The 25,828-nt window shown below is 41.7% G+C and overlaps 1 protein-coding gene across 7 annotated transcripts in view; it reads right to left on the reverse strand.

The window, feature by feature from the left end:
* Efcab6 (EF-hand calcium binding domain 6) overlaps nt 1-25,828 on the reverse strand; it is a 225,839-nt gene that overhangs the window by 171,705 nt on the left and 28,306 nt on the right. For 6 of the 7 annotated variants that reach the window (XM_074084642.1, XM_074084640.1, XM_074084641.1 and 3 more), the window contains 2 exons: nt 17,624-17,712; nt 9,217-9,283 (listed from right to left, as the gene is read on the reverse strand). In XM_074084642.1, the coding sequence (XP_073940743.1) occupies nt 9,217-9,283; nt 17,624-17,712 (156 nt within the window). Of the gene's footprint in view, nt 1-9,216; nt 9,284-17,623; nt 17,713-25,828 lie in introns of those variants that run through there. The other variant, XM_074084647.1, reaches the window with a different exon arrangement.

The following is a 25,828-nucleotide window of genomic DNA, read 5'->3' on the forward strand; positions in this document are numbered from 1 at the left end:
GAGAGGGGAAGCAGAATGAGTGACAGAAAGTGCAGCTGCCACCCATCACAGGACCCACAAGCCTGGAAGCACAGTGGAGGAGCAGGAGGAAGAGGATGGGCTGAAGCGCTGCAAGGTTTCAAACTGACCGGACTGCACTGGTCTGATTTACACACACATGAGACCTGCCCCGCGTCTTTAAGGGGCAGGAAAGGGAGTTTCACTTGCTCCTGTTTCAAGAACAGTGAGAAGAGGATAATGAAACTGCTTCATATTTGTGCCCCACTGAGCTCAGACAGCTCAATAGACTGCCTACAGTGGCTGGTAATATTACTCTGTAGTTCTTTGTTTAAAATGCTTTTTACAGCACTTTCAGCTCCAGGAAGGAGAGCTGTGAACCTAGCAAATATGGCCACCCAGACTTTCGAGGAGCCGAGAAAGGGCCCAATGTTTCCGGTCTGGAACCTGCAGAATCACCCTCCTGGGACCTGGCTCTGATGAAGCACAACCTACAAACTAACTTCACCCTTACACCAGTTTGGTCTTCCTGGCTCTGCTGAGCTGTTTCTGCTTGGTTCCTCTCCCAAAGTCGCTTCTTCCTGCTTGGATCCCACAGAAGGGGGTCAGGAGCCACACAAGCACCCGCCATCCGGCCCGGAGACAAAGCCCAGGGAGGGGCTTCTAGGGGCCTCTTGTCTTGACTCTGCTGCCACATGGAAGAGTTCAGCATCCACTGCTGTCAGTCTGGCACCTTTCTGTCACCACTGCTAAACTCGTTTTAAATTAAGAAGTAAAAATTTTAAATGAAACCATGCAAAAGGGTTTCTCTTACAATAAACACATCAATGCTCATTTTCCTTATTATTCTACTTTTGGCTATTTTGTATAAAATCTTTAATTAAAGTTTTTCTTTGAAATTGTCATTATCAACCCAGAAGAAAGAAAGGGGGAAAAAAAGGAACAACACAGCTGTGCAGATATGAAGCACTATTCAGGACTAAATGAACTGGAACGAAATAAGTAGCTTGACTGTTATGTTCTGAGTTTTGGCTCTGTATTCTCAATAGCACAGTCTAACTTGTCACTTTATATCGATTCCATCTGTTTACACTCTGCAGAGTATTGGCTTCCTACCGTGAACATTTCCTATTTACCAGCTGGTAGAGATGAGCCAAACCAGATAGGAAAAAATTAGACTACATTCAGAACCCCATAAACACAAACTTTCAATTCGGGGACATGGGGGAGAGTGGCCGCCAGGCACTGCTCACCTTTTACAAAGCCTGGCCTCCCTGCCTCCTGGAGCTGGCAGGCTCTCTCACTGCTCTGGTGCTCACCCCAACGGGCCAAGGACTATGCATTTATTTATTGAACATATGCATATCCTTCCTTTACCAAAAATTGAACAAGCTTACATAAAAAGACATCCAAATGAGACTCATAAAAATGGAGAAAAGAGAGCAGACAAAACCTAAAGAAACCCAAAAGTCATAGTTTCTATGATGGAGCAAAAGTCTGGTTTTGGGTCTCCCTGTAGCCAAAGTAAAGAGGGAAACCTGCTGCTTTATACTCCACAGGCCATGTACACCTTCCCCTATATTTGATTTTCATTTTTAAAATGCTTCCTTGCAATGTATAGCTTAAAAGACTACTAATAAGAAATGCTAGCTACCTATTGAACTTACAGCACAGCTATAATAAGAATCCTGAGCCTATTTACCAAGGGACTCAATAGGGTGCCATATCCCTAAGAAATACTGTCTCTCTTTTCTTTCTTGCCCAGCCGACATTCATAGGATTCCCAGGCACAGGTCAAGAATCTGGGGTCCCTACGACCCAACTCTCATAGCACACAGCTCCACATCAGGAAGGGCTAACCAAGAAGATCAGGGCTGCCACCCCCACCCCGCACATGGCTCTTTGTCTGCACCTCACGGGAGAAGGCCCTGCTTACAGAAAAGCAAGCCAATCCAAGAGGACTGCTCCAGTTAAGTGAAAAGCCCCCTGACTGGCCAACACGGGAACCCGAGGCAGTTACAGACCCCTAACATAAGAACTTGGCCAGCTCATATTTAAAACAGAGAAGGAGGATTGGAGGTGTGGCTCAAGTGCAGAGTGCCTGCCTAGCAACTGACCTGCCTAGCAAGCATGAGGCTTTGCATTCAAACCCCACTACCTGAAAACAAAACAAAACAAACAAAAAAACCCCAAAAAAACCAGAGAAGAATAAGCTGTCTGTCATCTCCTCCAGCATGTCCCAAAGTCCCAAAGTGGTGTTCCTCCAAATACAAGTTCCTCTGGATTCTGACTAGCACTAATGGAATCGCCTCACTTAAATGCCACATCAGCAATATTCGGTTTCCAGACAGTGACTCCCTTGAGCCTTCACTGTGCTAACGTCATTGTGAATCCTCGAGGCTTCGAAAAATAGCAACGGAGAACACGGGGTAGATTCTAGGAGATCAAGTCAGTAAGAGTGGTGATTAATTGCATGTGGGGAATGAAGAAAAGGAGAAAACCTGGGGCCCACATTCTGGTGTGGGGGCCTGAATGGATAGAATGAAGAGCACAAATATGGCTTCAGGTTTGGGGAAGATCCTAAGCTCACTTGAGGCAAAAGGGCCAGAAGAGCTTACATCCTCTCCCTTCACCCCCACAGACACCTTTCCTCCACCCGATCCAGGTGATGTCCCCAAGCTCCACCCTTGCCTTCTCATCTTCCTTCCATTCATTCATAAATTCCAAGACTTGATGAGCTAATAGTAAGCACAGGTGATCTGGAGTCCCATCCTTCCTCCAAGGCCAGGCTCAAACCTACCTACAATGCTCCATGGTGCCCCTAATGGCCAGTGGTGGTCCTTCCTCTTACAAACCCATGGGATCTACTCTCCATGTCTCAACCAGCAGGTTCCAAAGCAACTTACATTACTGTATTCCCTAAATCCTCTTGATCTGGATGATATTCCAACCAACAAAAAATTTAAACCACTGTAATCTGTCACTCATGCTTATGTTCCCACTCTGATTTTAAGTTTCTGGAGGACAAGGGTTAGGTGTTCTTACTACCCGGTGGCCCCACACCAACAGATGCCCCCAAACACAGGCTGATGATGACAATAAGAACATGGCTGATTACCCCAAAGGCCTCATAATGGACACTCCAACTCTAGTTGATCCCCCAGCAAAGTTACCCATTACACTATTCACTGTGACCCCTCCAATACCTCCTTTCTAATGCTCTCATCAGAGACCTCTAATGCATCCTAGGGCTCTCATCTGGTCTGCAAATACAGCTGTTTCTCCAGCTGTTTCTACCTTTCAAAGCTGATTTGTTCTGACTGCCTTGAGAAACACAGGTCTCCTCAGAAGAGCCACAGGCTATGTCCTCACTGTGCCCAGTCACACCTCTCCTGCCCCTCATGTCTTCTTCTGGTCCATACTGTAATCTTACAAGCTACTCCACATCTCATCCCCTCCCCTGATCTCACCGTGCATGGAAACCCTATCCGGGGTCCAAACATGAGCTCCAGTCCACCTTTCTCGTCAAGTTGTCCCTCCTATTCCAAGTAATATGGACTGCTCTCCAAAACTTTATTTATTCATCCATTAAACATTTGCTGAGAAAGTGTCACATGCCAGCAACTGTTCAAGGTAGCAGTGAGCAAAACAGAAAAGGTGCCCATTGCCATGAAACATATCCTACTTGTAAACAAGTAAACAAATCATTTTCAGAATGTTCAAAGTGCTAAGGAAAACATGCAATTGTAGATAGAGCCATCGAACAACAAAGAGATTCTAAAATTTCTTTCAGAATCTCTCACGCAAAGCTCTGGAGGCCAGGATATTGACCTGAGGTGGACTCAACGTGCAAGCACAAGCCCTGGGCACCTTCACCAGGGGGCCTGGTGGCAGCTGGCCTATAGTCTCAGCAGATAACCGGCTCTCATTTGGAATACAGATCATGAAGGGTAAAAATGGGAAAGCCAGATAGAGGTGCTGACAAACTCAGGCTAGAGATGGCCTTAGGCTGCTATGGTGGCAATGCGGAAGGAGAGAAGTGGCCAGCTTCAGAAGTGGCTGTTCAGGAGGCAGAATATGGGACTTCTCAGATGGATGTGGAGTCTGGACTGAGCAGTGGCACTAGTCCTTGGTTTCTGCTTGAACAGATAGTAAATGGGACTCCTAGGGAGGAAGGCTTCCTGGCATGGGGCAGGAGGAGAGTGAGAAGTTATTCTCTACCCTGTGGACATTGGCAAGTCTGTGGCCCCAAAAGGAGATGTAAATGTGGGTACTGCCAGCATATAGCCCTCCTATCCTTCCCCTCTGTAGCTGTAAACCATATACTAGTGCTTCACTTCCCACATAAGTTATGTCACATGTCTTTCAAATGCTTACTTCCAGCTTTTTTGGTAACTTCTATGGGCCTGGTACGATTGTGGGGAGCTCATTTTATCCTTATTCTCACAACAATATAGGGGAATCCCAACAATATAGGGGAAACCTTCCAATACTGTTTCTCAGTTTCACTAGTGAGTAAGAGCCTCAAGGGAGATCAGCTTGCTCAGGGTCACTTGGTGTTGGTGCTCAGATGCACATGGGGCTGCGAAGTCCATGGAAGCTCCAGGCTGTTCCCAACACCATGCTGTTCAAACTTTACCCCACCCAGCCTTGTGTTTGTACTGCTAATTTGCCATATGCATGGCTATGTTATTTAAAAACAAAAAAAGATAAACTTAGTCTAAGATAACTATAAATTCTGATACAACAGAATCCTTGCTGCAGTTCCCTCATGAAGCCTTCAGTAAATTAATAATAGAGTAACCAAAAATAGGTTCTAGGGTAGAAATACTTTCAATATAATTTTTTTATAAAACGGCAAGTGATTGTTTTGTGGTGTGAGATTCTCTAGATCAAAATGTAAGCACTACTCTTCATTTAGCTGCAAAGAGCCAGGGAGAAAAGCTGTGACATTATTAATCACTATATTCAGTTATGATTGATAGGCTTTTCTGCGGGGAGGAAGAAGTGCTTCAGATACAATCTGTCCCAACAGCTCTGCGATATGCTAATATTTTCTTCAGATGAAAGAGGAGATGTGTTCAAATACCTGCTGTGATAGGCAATTGATACTAAGTGCACCAAAGAGAAGCTGACAGAAGGAGGATTAGGGGAATGTTAGAGATTGACCTAAAGCTGTTGTGTTTTAGTACATGGCCTTGGTTTGAGTTGGACACAGCCTTTTATTAGGCAAACGTGACTACATTGCATTATAGTCATTCATTTGCACAAATGCATTGTTATAATGTTAAGGAGTGCTTAAGAAATGGTGGTGGGTGTAACAATGGTTTCTTTATTTTAAAATAACTTTTAAATTTCTTTTTGAAAGAAAATCCACCTATCTAGGATAACAAATCTACCTGTCACTTTTGTCTCCCCTCCGTGAGGATATTACAGAGCAAGTAAAGCAGCTCAGCACCTACAATTATTCACTAATTGCTTCTAAAATGACTAAGGCTGAATCCTACAACTCCAAGGCACCAGGGTAATCCCATAAACACTTGCATCGGATCACTCAGTGTCCAGCAGACACACTAGTCACAGCTGACTGGGTAGACCAGATGTTCCCACATCACAGTGCCCAAGCCTTGGAGCCTTTTTATCTTTTGAGAATTCCCCTGACTTGGAGAGTGACATGGTATGAGAGAATACAGTTTGAGGTTTTGGAGCTCTTTTTTTTTTTAATTCTTCTTAAATTGAATTACATTATTGAATTCTAGTCTTCAGCTAAGAACCATTTCTGTGTGTGGCAGGGAAAGGGGAAGAGTCGTGATGTTTAAAACCACAGGCTGTGCTCCCATGTTCATCAGAATTGCTCCCTACTTCTCAGTGATTCCCTGTACATGGCCACATTAGCAGGAACTCCCTGGAGCAGCAGGACCAGGTTTTCTTCCCTCATTGGCCTCTTTTTCCATTTCCACCTGTACCTCACATGGGAGTCAACGAATGATAAAACAGAGGAAAAGACCAAGTGTGTTAGCCTGATAACACACTAAAACTTTATTTACTCTTGTCCCTTTTTTCCCTGACAGTGTCTTTACCTCAAAAGTCTGAGGTCTTGAACTTTGTTCCTATTGGAGCTTAGGTCCTATAGGGTAGACAGAGGACACAAGAGATGAGAGCAGGATAAGGCATGAGAAGACAGGATACCCAAAAGAGAAGAGAAACCAGCTCCCAGATGCCTATATGGGATAGATGCTACATGGATGGAAAGGCAGCCCTGTTGTTGGAACAAACAATTGCATTCACTCACACAGTAATGGTGACAGAGAGGGAGTGGGGAGCAGGTCTGCCTTGAGTATGACCAATAGTCACATTGGCTGAATGCAAAGTCAACCTTAACTCATTTCCTGAGAGGCCCTCAAGAGTTAGAGTAGCCCATGGAGTTAAGGCAAGGCCACTGGAGGCAGGCTGTGAGGCTGAAACTACACTTCTCCAACCAGCTGTGCACCCTCGGCCAGGCTGCTTGCCCCTGTTCTCAGTCTCCCCTATACCAACATGGGATGACAGTGGCACCTGTCTTGCGGGGACCTCTTGGGAACTAAGTGATTTCACACAGTAAAGCTCTCAGAAGAACTCCTAGTAAGGGCTCAACCAGGCTAGCTGGTCATAGTTACTATGACTAGAGCTGGCAAAATCCAAAACATCGCATTAGTATCCAAAACATCGCATTAGTGTCCAAAACAGAAAGGCTCTGCCAGCCTGGGGGGACCATCTCAGGAGGCTGAAGCAATGCTGTGGGCTCCCCCGGAATCCATTCACCTCCCCTCCCTGTCCTTCCTAACAAAACTCTCCAGCTCAGTTATGCACCCTCCTTGGGTAGTCACGTGCTTCACAGAAGGGCACCAGCTGCCACACCAGGGGTAACCAGGGCTGGTCTAGGTCACTAACGGGGACCAGTTCCATCTATGTGAAGCCATGCAGCACAGTTACTGAACAAAGACGAGGCCTGGAGATCATCCAACCTGCCTTGCTCCCTGGCTGATGGAAGAAGGTGAGGCTCAGAAAGTCCAAGGGTTCCACTGGAAAACTAAAAAGAACGTGAACGCATGTTGGAAGGTCTGAACACCGTGAAGAAGGCAGAGGCTGAGAAACCAGCTATTGGATGAAGCTCACTAAACAAGAAAAAATTAGGCAGTACCACAACCAGACAGTCAGTTTGGGAGGCCAACTACTAATTACTCCTTGGTTTAAGACGGCTAGTCTACATGTATTAGCCAAGTCTCACCCCCAAATTCAGAGGCATTTGCATGCATTCTTGGCTCCAATAAGCCATGAGGATTTACAGTTAAATCAAAACAATCATCTACCTCTCAGCACTGACTACATGGGTACAGAAAGAACCTCACTTTTAAAATTCCTGGCTATTCTCAGGTGCCAGCACTACATATGACTGAGCACAACCAGGACAGGAGTCAGAACTGGAAACATGCTACCATTCATAGCAAATGGGGCATGGGTGGGGGCGAGTTGGTTGTTCAGTCAGTCTCTTTTTTTTGCGGGGAGGGGAGAGGAAGGGATGTGATTCCTTGTGTTCCTACCTCTCCTTGGAAGGAAGCTGTAGTTGTTGGCATAAGAACAGCAGCTGGCATCCACTCAGGGCTCCAGGTGCTCATTACTGGATATTTTTAACCACAGCCCTTCAAGGTGGGTGTTGTTATCTCCACTGACAGACAGAGAAACCCAAGGACAAGGACTTGCCTAAGGCTACCTGGCTGGTAAATGCAGAGCCTCAAGATGGAAACCTAGGTCTGACTTGGTCCAAGGCCAGTCTTGTCTCACTTCACCTGCCTGCCCAAAGTCTGGGCCATAGGTAGAATTGGGGTTGCAGTCTCTGTTTGCTAGAACCATGGCAGGGATGACCTGGAATGAGTATTTTCTCTGTTGCCTGTTCCTCGGACTTCTACCCTTATCTTTTTGTCCTCACAAGACGTTGCACAAAAATGGCATTGATTTAAATTTGCTCACTGGGAAGGTTTCTATGGGGAGGAGGTGGAAATGGAAAAGGAATGACATGGGAAGGTTGGAGAGCGATGGGGCTCCCGTTCAGATTTGATCCTCTCAGCCTTATTTTGGTAAGTTACAATTCCAGCCCATGTCCGCTCTCTCCACGCTGACTGTAATTGCCCCATTATCGATCCATAACAATATCTATGCTGCCAGTATGATTGTCACAAACAGCTGACTTTCCCAGGAGCATTTCATGATTAACATAGTTTATGTAGAGCCAAATAAAAGACATAGCCCCAAAATAGTATCAATCACACTAAGGTATTTCTTCCAGAATAAACTGATGGACTAAAGCAGAAGAAGAGGATGATTATGCCATGGTAGCAATGAAAATGAAACAGGGTGTAGGCACACAGACTTGTAAAAAATAATCATATTAAGATGGATTTTCTGGTGCTAATGGTACCAGCCCACAAACTTGAAGCGAACATTTTGTGGATCTCTGGTTATTTTTGATTTTGAAATGTATGAAAGTCTCAGAAGAGTTCAAAAAAGAAAGAAAATTTGTCACATTTCAAACCAACATATTGAATCAAGTAAATTAAGCCATGATTCTCAAACTGCTCATGTAACTGACAGGCTCAAATGCATTTTAAAAAGGCGTCCGGTTCCAAGCCCTGCCTGACTTTACCATCTCTTCCCTCCCTAGCCACGGTGAGATCTAAAATGTAGTCGACAGAGGAATGAAGCCACATGCTCTTTTTCTAAGCACACGTACTAGCTCTCAGTGCTAAATCACTCACTACTTAACTATACATCACTTGGAGTTGGACTGGTTATTTTTACCCTGCTGCTCTTGATTGGCATTTACTGTTGAAAAGCGGTCGTTTTCTTTTTTTAAAGAACACCCTGCTCAGTCTTACACAAAAACAGAAAAGGCAGGCCTACTGACAAAAATCCAAAGTCAATACAAAAGTAATTAATATTCTGGGACTTCTGCTGGTGCCATTCATCAAAAGATGTCACCCACCACAATCAGAGTCATTGGAACACCAGTTTTCACATGGGCTTGTTCTGACACCAACTTGGCCAGACGGCTGAGAAGAGAGAGCTAGAGCGAGGGTGAGAGCGAGGGTGAAAAGACGTGGCTGTTTTTTGTATCCTCCACCTCGGCTCATAATGGAGGTTGACTGAAGGTAGGGGAGAAGCATTTTTAAAGATTCCCGTTACCTTTTCTCCAACTTGGGCTTCAAGTTCTACTCGTGTCCGGCAGCAATTCATTTCACTTTCACCTCCCCTTAAAAATAAAAATAAAAAAGTTTTGTTAAAATGTTTTAACCAAATAAATGCTTACATAGACCCTGCAGAGGTCTCAACTAAAGGATTTCTAAATAATCTCTCTTAAAGTGCAAAGTGTCTCCTGTGTGCTACCACCTTCCAGAAGTGCACACATGGTACACGGCTTGGCTTCTCTATGCCTTATCTCCTCACCTGTAGAATAAATGCAATACGTAGTCCTCCTCAGGCAGCATGGGAATGAACAGACTGCAGCTGACACCTAATGAGCATGTACTACATGTGTCAACCTCATTCCATTTAAACCCACAGCAAGTCTGTAGTCAGGGACCACCATCATCCTGTCTTCATGGACAGGAGAGTGAAGGTCATGTGCGAACAACAGAGACCCAGGGTTCAGACACAGCTCCAACACCGCAGCTGCTGTACTTTTTGTTGACCACTGTGCAGCTCCCAGTCCATTCTGTGCTGCACCAGCAGCCACAGCGCAGGATGGTAGGGTCGCTGTGGGCCTGTACCACTCCTTGGACTCCATCTGTCGTTCCTTATTAAATCCTCTGTATTTTGCCTTATCCGTGTGCCTTCAACCCCTCAGAGCCCTCTTTGGAGCAGACTGGTGGAGTTGGAGTGCAGGGCAGAGAACAACAGAGTCAGAACTGGGGATCCCCACTTCATAGCATTTATCTAGTGCCTTCTACACACCAGGTCTGGGCCATGGTGGTGGCAAGATGCTGTTCCTACTGCATCAGTGACAGATGAGAAATAACCAAACAAATAAGATGAAATAGTAACAGATTCTATGAAGAAAATAAAGGTAGGAGAGGGGATAAATTGTTGATGGGGGAAATAGGATGACTCATTGGGGCGGGATGGACAAAATACCAAAAGGACTCTGTGAACAATGTCATTTGCCTAGATACCCACAAACCGAGGTTGTGCACCTTTCAGGTTAATCAGAGGCACATGCAGCCAGTGTGAAGCCTCGTGGGCAGATGCTCAGTAGTAAGAGGCCAGAGCCAGATGCACAGGCAAGAGATACACAGGGTAAGTTCAGAGATGGAGGCAGAACTTAGACCCAGGGGTGTTGTGGACCATGATAAGGAATCTGAACTTCAAACTTACAGGGAAAGGGAAGCCACTGGAGCATTTTAAGCAAAAAATAACTGCATTTTACACAGGAGGAAACCAACACTCAGAGAGACAGGTCAATAAGCCAAGTCTTATGATACTATGTGAAATGTAATATTCTTAATATTATTTTAATGATATATTCAATAAATATAAAACATTGTAACATATGCTTAAGAGCTAAAGAACAAAGATCAAACATGTGCCTGTGCCCACCATCCAGCTGAAGAGATGGAAGAGTATCAGTGCCTTGCAACTCCAGCAGGCCCTGCGTCCCCACACATATCCTCCTGCTTCCCCCCAACCCAACTGGCCAAGACGTGGTAAGGCCACATCACAGGTCAGCCTCTCCCTTGGTACACTCCTGCTTCAGCCTTCTTCCCTTCACAGGTGTCTTTCCTCATCTATATCCCTCCTCCAAAGGCTTTCTCAGTGTGTGCTTCAGGGGAGCCCAACCTGTTTTCAGATACGAACTTAGTGACTTTAGCTTTCTTAATATTAGTCTCGAATGGCAGGTCTTTTTAAATCCTTTTACTTTTCACCTTTCTATATGCTTATGTTTAGGTTTTTCTCTTTTTCTATTTGTTATCTAGTCAGACAATTTTTGTCTTTTAAGCAGAACATTTACTATAATTAAATGCATAAGTCTCAAAATCTAATTTGCCAGAAATTAAGTTATTTGTACTTCCTTTAGTTCTACTTTTTGTGGCATATTGTGCCATCTTTTTTCAATCTTTTTATCCTTTTCTTAAATGTATCTTTAGTTTTTAAAAGTCAATACTTGCAATTTTTAGCCAGTCAGGTAGTAACTGAAGCATTTGATCCTTTTCCATTTAACGTAATTGTATGATGTACATTTAGGTGTAGGTCTATAAATTTGCTTTGTGTTCTTGATTTGCACTACCTGTTCTAGATATTTCTCTACTTTCTTATCTCCTTTTAGATTATTTTAAAAAATCATTTCATTTTTTCCTCCAACTGTTTGAAAGTTCAGCCTTTCGTTTTTATTCTTTGCCAGCTATCCTAAATATCACAAAGTTACACTGATCATTTCAGCCATAAAGTTAATCTATATCTCTATCCTCCTGATAGAGAATAAAGGGAACTTAGAATCCATTCTCAGCTTTCTAGGGTCGGACATTTTAACTCCAAACCTTTTATTAGACACATATAGAAAAGTCCTAACTTTATCCAGCCCATAATCATTTCCATTTACCCATATTTACCACCTTCTTTGCTCTTCATCCTAAAATTTCAGCCCTCCTGTTTGGAATCACTTCTCCATTTGCCTCCCCACATCTTAGTCCAGATCTACAGGATTAACTACCTCATTGGCTCAAATGTCTTTATTTAGTCCACAGTCCTTAGTTTTTAAACTGTTTCTCATTGACTTCTTTCATGTCTCTAACCTCCAGAAATTCAAAATAAGCTGTCCAGGTTGAAGTGACCTTTGAAGGCATACAAATTCAAGATGCTATACAGTAGGCTTCTTCTACATGGGTTCCTCTTCTGGTAGTTTCTTTAGCCACTGGAGTCTTTGTACTAAGCAGCCTCTTTTCCCTTCTAAATCCTGCTTCTTCTGACTAAAAGCCTTTCTTCTTCCTTTCTTCTCTACCACAGGCTACCTGCCTGTCTCAGCTTCACATCTGTTACTTTATTAGTGCTCTGCTGCTGCTCTTTCCTTTCTTCATTTGCATTTGTGGTAGCTGGCCTGGGAAAGGAGTGTTGCAAGATGTGGTCTTTGTGAATGAATTTAGTTTGAATACAATTATCAGGTTCTGTAGTAAGTTCTTCAGAACTCTGTGATGAATCTTCTCGTGTAACGCTCAGAGAAAGATTTTAAATTTCCTACTAAGATCTGCATTGGTTTTGTTAAACACAGAACACTGTAGTTACTCTTCTTGAAAGTAGCATGGGGCCCAGTGCCATATGGATTATCTAACACACAGCCCATACTGATGATGCCCTATATGTCCATAAGAAGCAGACCTCAACACTTACACTTGCTATCTTCATAGACCCCTTCCCTGGGTGTCTCTGAATGGTGACATTCCCATTAGCACAGATGATATCAGGCCCTCTGTGCTGCATACAGCAACAGCCCATATTGTGCCCTTTGCAACCTCATACGCTCAGAGGCATGGACTTTTAAACATCATTCTAGGCTATAAATGCCTCTAGAAGCAAAATATCCTCATTTTTTGGGGGGAGGGTTGTGGAGAGCAGTATGGGATTTGAACTCAGGGCCTCATGCTTGCTAAACAGGCACTCTACCACTTGAGCCACTCGCCCAGACTGCAAAACATCCTTTGTAATCTTCATGTTACCTCCAACTTAGTCAACTGCCATCATACATTTAGGAACTTCCTCAATATGATTTTTACAGATGACCAATTCTGGTAAGGTGAAAGCAGCCAATGAAAAGAGATGGCATACCAGTTCTGGGTGTTCTTCACTCTACATTGTCAGTGGCATCAAGTTTTCACTGGTGTAAAATGTGTCCTCACCAACAATATTTCTAAAAGGGAAGTGATTGACCAGAATGATAAATCCCAACATCACAAGTTCAGGGAATCTGAGCTGCAACTCTGTCAGTGTCTCAACATGCAGGCCTAAGTCTAATGCCTTGATAATTCAATGACTGCACAGATTATACCTTTTTTGGCAGTGCTGGGGTTTGAAGTCAGGGTCTCATACTTGCTAGGCGGACACTCCATCACTTGAGCCACTTTGCCAGTGGCTGCCCTTGTTTGTTACACAAATTGAACATGAAGAATATTGGTTGAAACAGACCTGGATTAAACACAATAGGCAAAGGTACTGGATGTTTCTTTTACAAGTACAGACGCTCCTCAACTTACAATAAGGTATGTCTAAAAACTCATTTTAAGTTGAAAATATCATAAATTAAAAACATTTAGCACAGTGCACCTAAGCTATCAAACATCAGAGCATAGCAACACAGAGCACTGTAGAGTATAAGCTCATGACAATGTATGTGGCTGACTGTGAGCTGCAGCTCCCCATGGTCCAGCACCTTGAGAAGGCATTGCACTGCATGTCTCTAGACCAAGAAAAGATCAAGATTCAAACTCTGAAGCATGATTCTGCTGTCACAGGGTTGAAACTCATCAAGTCAGACTATCCTAAGTCAGAGACTATCTGCACTCTGCTACCAGCAGATGAGCATACACCACGGCAAGAAGAAGAGCGGCCTCAGGGATCCCATGGAATAAAAACTTACTTTTATTACAAATATAGTATAGAATTCTGGGATGGCAAATATTTCATTCCAGCACATTGCAAAGATTCTTCCACTGTCTTTCAACTTGCATGGTCACTGCAGAAGAGTCAGTGTCTACCTGTCACTCCTCCAAAGTCGAGTCATCTTTTCTCCTCATTGCCTTCAGTGTTTCTCTTTGATTTTCATGATCTGCAGTTTCACTGTAATATAGGTATTTATTTTTATTTGTCTGGCTTGAGATTCTCAGTTATTATCTTTTGAAGTATTATTCCCATTGTATTCTTTCTTTTATAGTGCTGGGACTGAATGTGCCCCTCCAAATTCAGGTGTTGCCAATGTGACAGTATTAAGAAGTGGGGTCTTAAGAAGTGATGAGTGCCCTTCTCCCTTCCTCCACATGAGGATGCAGTAAGAAGGCCATTACCAGGTACTTTATCTTGGACTTTCCAGCCTCCAAAACTGCAAGAAATAAATTACTATTCTAAATTTCTCAATCTTAGGTATTCTGTTAAAGAAAACAAACCAGGATAGATATCTTTCTGGAGATCCACTTACACGTCTACCAGGTCTCCTCTTCCTGTCCTTTATGTTTCTTGTATTTGTCCTCCATGTTTTGCATTTCATTGCCTTTCTGTGCCAAAGTTTGGATAATTTCTTCACAACTACCTTCCACTCCACAAATGCTCTTTTCAGCTGTACTTAATACACTGTTTTCACCTATCTATGGATTTTTTTGTGTCGAATTTTTAGTATCAGAAATTTCATCTTGTACCTCCTCAAATTTTCATCTTATTGCCTCCTGCATTGTGTCCACATTTCAAATTCATTCTTTTGTTTTTTCAACATATTAAAACATTACTTTTAGACTATATATCTGGTAATTCCAACATTTCAAGTGTTTGGAGATCTGACTCTACTTCATATTATAGCTACTGAGCAATTAGCATGTCTCATTCTTTGTTTCTTCATATTTTTTTTAAGATTGTTTTGTTAACATTACTTGGCACTTTATCTGTGGGAATTCTTTAATAGCTAGGTTGAAGACACATGCCTCTGCTGAAGTGTCCAGGACACTTTCAAATAAATTTCTAACATCAGACTTTTCAGGTCACACAGGTAACACAAATTCTGACACAGACCTGCATAAAAATTGCCTCACAGCTACAATTTACCCCATTCACTCAATCCCACCACTGGAACAGCTGATTTCCTCACTGTACCCTTGTGTGATACAGGTTTGTATTTTTGATTTGCCTGTGCACTATAAAGTGTCCCAACTTTACAGGCAATGGCTTCCTGTTATGTTCTTCTACCTGGGGCAGGTCTCCTCAAGTTTGTCTCCAATGATCAACAAAACTCCACACATGAATTCAGCAACATTTGGACAATACCCTCAGGACAAAAGCTGGCTTTTTGGAATGAGTCTCTGGATTCCATTTTCATTTCATTTTGGCCTCTGTGGAATCCTTACTCTCTTGCCAGCTCAATAATGTATTAAAATGTATGTATATATTTTACCTTTTATCCAGATTTTTAATTGTTTCCAGTGAAAATGTTGTTTATAGTATATGACCTTCCATGTTATTAGAAGTCTCAGCTATAATGCATTGTCTCCAACAATAAAGAGAGTTCATAATAAGTCAGAAATAGTTCATACTTAGTTTAAATATTTAACCTTTTGTATTTAAGTAGTTTATGATCTGTTCCTCTCAAATAAATTATTAACTAAGGTTTCACAATAAGAATCAAAAGTCTCGGGGGCGGGGTAGGTTATGGAGGGGCGGGAGGGGGGGAAGGGGAGAGAAATGACCCAAACATTGTATGCACATATGAATAAAAGAAAAAAAAAGAATCAAAAGTCTCTACTCCTTTTCCGTTTTTCCAGCTTTGTAGCCTTTTCCAACAAAAACTACTCAAATTAGGTTGTGGTCCATCCAACAATCTTACCCCACAAACAGGGATGGTTCTGGGTTAAAAGCATGAATATGTGCCTATGAAACAACCTGAAAACAAGCTTAGTTCACTACATGCTGAGGATTCTGAGGACTGACTAAACAGAACACAGAGACATTCCAGATCATAGACTATGTCTTAGTCCATTTCCTCTACAACAGAAGACCTGAGACCCGGAAACTGATAAAGAAAAGAGGTTTATTTTGGCTCATGATTATAGTGGCTTAGGTCCTCTAGTGAGGGTCTCATGCTGCTTTCAGCTCATGGCAGAGTAGAAAAGCAGGCAAGTGCCTGGGGAAGAGAGAACAGGGCCAGGCGGTGGGGAGGGAGGAGTCCTTGATTTATAATAGTCACACTTCGGCATAACTAAGTCAGTTCCATAAGAACGAGAGCAAGAAGTCACTCACATGAAAAAGATATTGCCCCTTCATGAGGGTTCCACCTCCAGCCCAAACAACTTCCTTTAGGCTCCCCCAACACTACCGCATTGAGAAGTTAAGGTTCCAGTACATGAGCTTTTGGGAGACACACGCAAACCATAGCAGAGGGGATAACACTTTGTCATTCTACCTTGAGCTGCTTCACTAGTTAATTATGATTAAGGGAAAAAAAAACCACATAATATAAACTTTGATATCTTGGGCTAGGGGAGTAGCTCAGTGATAGAGTGCTTGCCTAGCATGTATGAGGCCCTGGGTTCAACTCCCAGCACTGTAAAACAAACAAACAAACAAACAAAACACTTAACCATTTTAAGTGCACAATTCAGAAATACTAAATACATTCACATTTGTGTGCAAAAGATCTCCAAACTTTTTCATCTGTAAAATTGAAACCCTATATCCATTGGACACCAGCTTCTCACTCTCCACTTCCTCCTGCTGCACTTATTCTTCAGCTACATTGCATTGGTGACAGATTGAGTCATTAAAGCTATGCCAGTATTTCAGGATCAAGTTCATTTTTATCATTGTTTACTCAGCTCCTGTGAAAACGAGGCTTACTCATTTACTTAGATAATTAGTGAATAATTTTTCACTAAATCTATATTATTTCCTAAATCATAACTAGAACCAAAAACTATTGGTGCTTATAGAGACATTTAGAAACCGTGCTCTGATCCCCTCCTTCTGAAGATGAAACAAATGAACCCCAGGCTTCTGCTAAAGTGAAAGACTAAAGATGCTGATACAAAAACTTTTGTTGACTTGCCATTTCTAGCCACCAAAAAACAATCATTTTCCAATGAGCAACACTAAAAATGTACAAAACTCAACAAACCTGAAATTTGCATCTTAATGATTTTACTTAAAAATTAAAATCCAAGCCGGATGTGGTGGCTCACATCTGAAATCTCAGCTACTCAGGAGGTGAGATTGGGCAGATAGCAGTTTGAGGCCAATTCAGGCAAAAAGTTTGCAAGACCATCTCACTCAGTAAAAGCTTGGTGTGGCGGCATGTGCCTGTCATCCCAGCTGTGCAGTAAGTCTAAATAGGAGGCTCATGATCCAGACCTGCCTGGGCATGTATGGTGAGACCCTATTAAAAAAATAACTAAAGAACAAAGGGCTTGAGGTGTGGTTCAAGTGGTACAGCACCTGCCTTGCAAGCACAAGGCCCTGACCTCAAACCCCAGTGCCACCACAATGAAAAATATATATATATTATTTCCAAATCTAAAATATGTTGTATAAAAATAGTTTATCTGATTTTAACTTGCTATGTTTACATTGTATTACAGCATCAGTTCTCTCATTCTGAACTATATTTTATAGATGCTAGAATCTTCTCTAAATAAATTTGTGACTGAGGATCAACCCATTAAATTCTGCATGGACCATCTCTATCACCTTTTCCCTCATAGATCTAGATATAAGTCAGGTTGGCGTACATGTCTATAATTCCAGTATTCAGGAGGCTGGGGCTGGAGGATCATGAGATCTAGTGGTTTTATGTCATAGTTCTTTTTCAAAATTTTAAATTTCACATTTTCATAGGCATGAACAAAACACTTACCTCTTCATACAATTTATATTTAGGTTAATTCCACCAAACCTGGACAGGAATTCAAGGTAGGGCACATTCCCAGAGCTCGTAAGAGGGATCTACATTCAAACAAGAAGAATGACAGTGTTACAGAATGACGGTCCAAGCGATGCACAGGAGGTAAGTTTGTAAATCATGTCTTTCATTACAGAATGTCTGCTGAGCATTCTACTAAACATTTACAATTACTTAGCCAGTTGTCCAAGATGAAATACATCCTCAAAAAGCCAAACACTAATGCCAGTCTGTGCTCAACTGAAAGTCAACGTGTCATCTCCACAATTAATCTAAAATCTAAATCTAGATAAATCTAAAATCTACCTAAAAGGTAAAATAAAATTAACACAAATATATTCTAACATGTATTAGAAACCAAGGCAAAAGTGTAATTTTACACTCCAAATGTCATATGAACTTCCTATATAGTCACATAGTTTTAAGCTAGAAAAGGTAATTTTTAAGTTAAAAATTCTATAAAATACCCTATTGGGTCAAGTGGATCAACATGAATTCTAGATTAAACGAAATGTATTTTTCTCAATGTTTAATTTACTGAAGTTGGTATCTGTTCTGCGATGATGTAAGAGAGCAGTTCTTTTGTTGTTGTTGTTTTTATGGTGCTGGGGATCAAACCCAGAGCCTTTTAAGCAGGCTGTGCATGCTAGGCAAGTGCTCTACCACTGAGCTATATCCCCAGACCCAGAATAGTTCTTGTCCTTAGGAAATACAGATCAAAGTATTAAACAAGCAGCTTTCAAATTTTTTTTAAAAATTGCATTTGTTGACTATGTTGCTTATGTACACATACTCACACGCATATACACACATGGACAGTGAGGTAAACTGTTCATGATGGGTAAGTCTAAGTAAAGGGTATATGAGAATGATTTGGGTCATATGGTGGCAAATTTCCTGAAGGTTCAAAATGATCTCTAAATAAAAAGTCAAATTTTAGTGAAAATAATTATTCAAAAAGCATTATGGATTTAGAATTTAAATAAACATAAGTATATACTCAATAGAGTGCTCCGTCACAATCTTTTTCACTTCTTTAAGAGCCGAGCATGGTGATCTGTGTCTCTCTCTTGGTTTTTTTTCAGTCCTGGGATTTGAACTCAGGGTCTTGCACTTGCTAGGCAGGCTCTCTGCCACCTGAGCCATACCGCCAGCCTGGTACAGACTCAGTGTAAACATATTTTTAAGCTTTGCATGGACACACAGTCAGCACCCCACACAGTTGAATGGCTACAAGTCTACGCAATCAAGGTCGACATTTATTTGTCCTTGAGATGGCAGCCACTAGGCCTAGCATGCTTATCTCAGTCTCCCCCAAGGGATAAATGTCTACTTGCTATCTAAAACATGTGGAATGAGGAAGTGAGACCAGGGACACTGGCTTACAGGTGGGCCTCTGTAGAGGCTTTTCCTAGAACGGACACCCATGACTTCTGTTTCTCATACTGCAGTTTTCACTAGCTAAAATTATGAGTGAACACTTCAAAGTTTCCCTAATCTGACAGAAGGAGGGCAAGAACAGGTTAAGTGTGTAGTTCAAGTTTGGATGAGTCAACTCCCTGTATAGCTATCCTTATCTCAACTAGCAAAAACCCTTGTTCCTTCCTATTATTGCTTATACTCTCCCTTCAACAAAATTAGAGATAAGGGCAAAATAGTTTCTGCCGGGTGTCAAGGGGGTGGTGGGGAGAAGGAGGGGGCAGAATGGGTGGTAAGGAAGGGGGTAGGGGCAGGGGGGAGAAATGACTCAAGCATTGTATGCACATATGAATAAAAAAATAAAAATTAAAAAAAAAAAGGTTGGATGCTCTCTTGGTAGTGGTAAGAGTGAATGAGCAAGGGAAGAAACTTAGACTTTACAAATGGCACAGGCGCTTTCAGGGTTTGCTGTAGCAGCCCTAGACACCTGCCGGGGATGATGTCCTTTCCTGCAGCATAACCACCTCACATGGCACTGCCATTAAGTGCCAGAGTCCCAGCCATCCCTCTACCCTAGTAACCTGTCAACAAGGGAAGGCCATCATGGAGCCCAGCGTCATCACATTTTCTGCAAATTCTAATGTGGCAGACAAATTCTTCCCAGGATTGGTCTCGAAAGCTGAGCACAATCAAAGGAACCAGTCCAAAGATAAGGCTCTGCTTAGAATTCATCTTTTCAGGATTTACAAACTGCTACAAGTGTTTAGTTATCAAAACCATCCAAAGATGAATTGGAGGAAACAAATACTTAGACTGGGGCTATAGATGGTGAGGGTAAAATGAGTACCCACAATGTTGGTAAGTATCATCAAGGGAGACCCCAGGCCTAGCGCAATCACTGGGCTCAGGGCGCAGCTTTGTTTTTCTTCATTGGACTACTTACTCATTTAACTTATTTTAAAATGCTGTACATTAATACTCAGAGGCTAAGGTCACATTTAAAGTAACACAAAATTTGCATTACTCTTTGTGGATACTAAGGTGCAAGGTGGATCACAGATCTTGTAACTTCTTGCCCTGACCAATCATTACAATACTACATGAAAACATTCCCGACGTAGTTCTTGAAAAAAAGTTCAGGAAAACTGGAAAATTCTTTTCGAATTTCAAGGATAAAAGACCATGAAATCTTTTACTAGTTTCACTAGTTTCCAGTTAGGCTTCCACCAACCTCTGAGAAGGAAATGTGTGTCACCCATGGGTTAATCATAAAAAGATCTAGAGAAGTCTGTCTGTGTGGCTAGGCACAGAGCAGGGAAACCACACTTTGTTCCTATTGACCTTGGCCTCTGGTAACTGATATATTCTCAGGCCTCTACTGACCCTCCTGTCCAGTCATCTCAAAGTTCCAGGGAAGCAAGCCTGCTGTTTAGGAGAGACTACCAAGTCCTGCTCTGTCCAAGTCTTTGAAGTTCTTCAGTTTTCAGTGACTTCTTTTAAAAACAGATGTCACTTTAAAAAACAGATACACATTTTTCTGTACTTTTTCTCTTCCTGCATAGCTAATTAGCTTGGGAAGATTGTCAAAATTGTAAATTAACATTAGATCATGACTACAAGGACACATAGCAGGAAATAATACTTTAACTCTCTATTTGGTAAAGTGTCAGCTAAATCAAGCAGATGAAGAAATTGATGCAATGTTTACCAGAACAAATGGTCTTTAAACGTCAGAGAACATTACCATATGACACAGCAATTCCGCTCTTAGATATGTGCCCAAGAAAGGAAAGAACAGGATATACCAAAGCCTCGTGTGTCCATGTTCACAAAAGTCCAGAAGTGAGAACAATTCACTGGGTCCATCAGCTGATACAAGCGTAAATAACACTTGGTATACACAATTGACTGTGATGCAGCCATAAAAATGAATGAAGCTCGGATTTATGGCACAATGTGGGTGAACCTTGAAAACATGCTAAGTGAAAGAAGCCAGATGAAAAAGATCACGTACAGTATGACTCCATTTTTATGAGATACTTAGCTTCTGCAGTGACAGCAGATCAATTGTTTCCAGGTACAGGTAAGAGAATTGAGAATGACCACTAATGGGCACAGAATAATGACAATGTCCTCAGATCAGACAATGGTGAGAGTTGCACAACTGTGAATCTATCAAAAATACCCATTTTATACATGTTTAAAATCTGTGCTTATATTTATTGGTTTTGCAAAAGGCATCATCATACATGATATTTATAATTAAAAGCAAATCATTTGTTTTAAAAAGGCAGTTTGCAAAAAATAAGCCAGATAAAGGATTATCTGGTGAATTTTTAAAACCCAATATGTAAATGTTAAAGGGATGAACTTTATGATATGTAAATTCTACTTTAATAAAGATGTTATTAAAAATATAGATAACAACAAAGGGTGACATGAAAAAATCAGTATGCACCATTTGTGGAATTCTAGGAGCAAATAAAGAGGAAAACATTTTCTGGTTTTTTGTAGTACAGGGGCTTGAACTCAAGGCCTACACCTTGAGCCACTCCACCAGTCCTTTGTATGTGTGTGTGTGTGTGTGTGTGTGTGTGTGTGTGTGTGTGTGTGTTAGGTATTTTTTGAGATAGGGTTTCAGGAACTATGTACCCAGAATGGCTTTGAACTGTGATCCTCCTGTTCTCTGCTTCCTGAGTAGCTAGGATTATAGGTGTGAGCCGCCAGCTCCCTGAAGGAAAACTTTTTTTTTTAAAAAAAAGGAAAAAGGAAGAGAACAGTTTTTTGTCTCCCTTCTTCCTCCCTGTGTTCCACCAGTCTTAAAATCATCAGATGCTGTTTACAGCTTTGGGAAGCCACTGTGGTCCAGAAGAGGATATGGGGTGAGAACAGCATCATCCCAGTCGAGCAAAGAGGGCATCTATGTGTGGAGAGGAAATGCCGGGCTAAGAGACAAGTCACAGAACAAAGAGGTGGATCAACAAATAAATATACCAAAGATGTCAGAAGAAAGTTTCTCACTCAGTGGGGAGGTAGTTAGAACCCTGGAAGAAGAAACCTGAAAGATCCCTGGAGTATTGGTTTGAACTCAGAGATTTCAATATACTGAGAAAGACAGACACAGAAATGAATGTAGATATAAATGCGTGTGTCCACGTGTGGCTCCTAGAGCTCTGCCCATGGAGAGGCTGGCAGTGGTGGCCTGCCAATGGCATGAGCAGCCCAGTGCCCATGTGGGGCTTTTTCATTCAAACAAACCCCAGTCCTTTGGAAAAGACTGATTCTAAGACCAAAGTTAGGGAAGTGCAGATCAGCTTGGAGCATCGTAGAAAGTGAAGAAGTGCAAAACAATGGGGACATGTCAAAGGACACAGAAAGCAGCCTGAAGAGTCTCCTACTGGCCAACTGGGGATAATTTAAATATCAAATAAATAATTAAGTGATGTACTCACTTACTAGGAAATCTTAAGGCCTGCAAATATATAAATAATAAATTGAACATCAGATGAGCAGTAAAATATTTCAAAGTTTCCCTCGCTAAGTATTTACTAATTACAAAGTGTGCACCATGAAACAGCTGACAGGTCCTGCCTCAATCAAGAGATCAAAGTGAGCATCAGCAGAGATCAGGACAGACTGAATCATGCACAGCCTGGTAAAGTGCAATGAGAAGGACACAGCATAGCTGCTGTGATATTTCTGCCCAAGGCGCCAGCCTGCATCTGGTCACCAGAGATCAGATAAACACAAACCAAGGGCCTCCTACACAATAGCAGGTGTGCAGTTTCCAGAGCTAAGGTCAGCCAGCTAAGGAAAGACTGCAAAACTGTTCTAGACCGAAAGAGACCAAACTGATGGAAGGACTGGGGCTAGTAAGCGTGAGACCCTGAGTTCAAACCTCCAGTACCTCTGAGGGCGGGGAGAGAAAGAGAGAGGGAGAGAAAGAGAGATAAAAAAGGAACCAAATGCCTGACCTGGATCCTATAAGGCATTTGTGGGACAACTGGGAAAACCTAGCTGGGCTCTGGAGCTGAGATGGGATAATGAGTCAGTGGGAACTTCTTTATTTTGATGGATGGGTCATCATGGCTAGTAGAGGACAGTGTCCTTGTTTGAAGGGAATACATACTTTGTACTATACTTCCAGCTTTTCTGCACCTTTGCATTTGTTTAAAAAGAAACGGCAAAAGCAGAGAAAGTCAACAGACCAGCCCTTCCCAGAAAACAACTATGAACTCTGGTGAAAACACAAAATAACAACAATAATAAGTAGTGAAAGTCACTAGAGAGTAAAGAAAAGCAGGCAGATTTTGAAGGGAGTCAAAACTTAGAGGAAGGGCAGGTATGACAGGAATTTCCTGTTCTTTGGCTTTTAGCCTGGGGGCAGGGCACAGTCATAGCCCAGCACAGAGTGGCTGAAACCCAGGTAGAAAACCCACTGTCTTTGTGGCCTAAAGGACCAGCCACAGAACCCAAGGCAACCACAGCCACTAGAAAATGTGAAGGATCCCACAGTTCTGAAAGAGAGAGAGAGAAAGATTTGGGGAGAGAGATTGAGAGAGAGAGAGACAGAGAGAGTCCACTATATGAGTATAAACCCTATCCAAGTTTCCAGCTGACCTGAAGGCACATGCAAGTCCAACTGGCAAAGGCCCAGCTAAAGATAAAAGACCCCAACTGAAATACGAGCTACTGCACACTGCTAAGGAGACAGTTTGCAAGTAAACTGCCAGTCAAAACAAAAGCATCAACAGTCTTCAGAGGACTGTAACAGAATCCAGAGTCTCCATGACACACCACTCACAGTGCTCAGCACTGTACTATCTAATAAGCAGCCATAGCCAAGTGTAGCTATTGAGCACTTGAAATACGGCCAATGTAACTGAAGAACCAAATTTTGGCATTATTTAATTTTAATTAATTTAAATTTTAAAATTATATTAGTTCAATTATTGAAAAACATTAAGTAGTTTGAAATAGCTGTGCATCTGAGTATAGTATTTAAATTATAAATTTTATAAAATCAAAATACAGATGAAGGGCTAGGGATATAGCTCAGTGGTAGAGCACTTGCCTAGTGTGTGTAAGTCCCTGGATTCAAACCTGAGCACTGCAAAACAGGAAAAAAGACAGATGGAGTATTTCCAGTGGAAATTCAGTGTCCAAATTAAGGTCTGCTTTAAGTATAAAGTGTATATTTACCAAATTTTAAGACCTTAATACTTGAAAAAATGTAAAATATTACCAATTTTAACTGATTTTATGTTAAAATGAAATAATATTTTGAATATAGTTGGTTGGATGAAACTAATATTAAAATTAATTTCACTTATTTTTTAATCTCTTAATGTGGCTACTAGAAAATGTTAAGTTATGTATGTGACTCACATTACATTTCTGTTGGATAGTTGTAGTCTGTACTCAAATAAGAACAATCAGGGAACTATGACAATCAGTGCAGGCCACCCAGATGAGTGGCATAGTAGACTTAGCAGACAAGGACCTCAAGGAAGCCATTTACCTATGTTCACTATGCTCATACTGAAGAGAAACAGGAGATCCAAGCAAGTGAACAGAGCTTACATAAAGAAGCCAATGGAAAGTCTAGGACCACAGTATGCAATGTCTAAAATTAAAAATGTACTGAGTAGACAGTAGCAGAATGGAGAGAAAAAGAAAGAGTTGGTGAATTTGAAGATAAATTAGTAAATATCTACTCTGAGAAACAGTAAGGATAATAAATTTTTTAAAATAAACAGAGCCTCAGGAGCAAGGGGTACAATATCAAATGTCTGAGAGAGGAGAGAATGAGGCAGAAGAAAATATTTGAGGAAACATGGGGGAAAATGCCCCCAATTCAGGAAAAGACAAAACTAAAGGGAAGAGAAAACCTTGAAATGGTAATGTGGTATTCACAAGACTTTCAGTTTTTTGAGACAGTCTCACTATATAGCCCACACTGGCCTCAAATTTGAGATCTGCCTGCTAGTGCTCGTGGGCAGGCTAGAATTCGGGAAAGTTTGGGACTCTTAGAACATATATGACTCAATGTTGTATTTCAGATTGAACATTCTTCTCTTTCTCTGAGCCTTCTTTTCAGTTGTAAATGTGTGGTTATTCACACCCTAGTTCAAGTACAACTCAAGCCACCCTCTCCTGGCACAGGGACCAACCGGGCCCCTCCCCACTCATCAATTAATGGTGGTATCACCGGGTTCTTCCCTTCCCATAGGTTAGCATAAGTTTTAAAACACCTGGAAAAGAGAAAGATGCTCTCTGCTTCCAGCTTCTACCTGGTCCCACCAGGATCCCTTTTGTAATTTCCCTCCCTAAATTTTAATAAACTCCATTACACCCATGTGTCCTGCCATGGATTCTTCTACATGGGACACAAAGAATTTAGAAATCTTCTGATCACAGACTGCAACATTGCCGTTAACACTGGGATTATAGGTGTGTACCACCAGGCTCAGCTGAACTACAGGTTTGTTTGTTTTTTAACTCAGTTAAAGAAATGAAGAGTCAGTCCCTGAGGTTAAGACTAGGAATTGAACTGGGTGGAGGTATCTAGAATTCACTGAGCTGTTTGTTTTCATACACATCATTCCCTTGTGTTGAGAGTATGCAAATTGGATTGGGTTAGAACATATACTAAGTTCTAAAAAAGAAATAGGTTTTTAAATGCTATGAAATAGCAGGAAGCCAGGTTGATTAAGAACAGACAAATGCGTAAAATGTCTG

Source organism: Castor canadensis, chromosome 8 (assembly GCF_047511655.1).
Source record: "Castor canadensis chromosome 8, mCasCan1.hap1v2, whole genome shotgun sequence".
Lineage (NCBI taxonomy): Eukaryota > Metazoa > Chordata > Mammalia > Rodentia > Castoridae > Castor > Castor canadensis.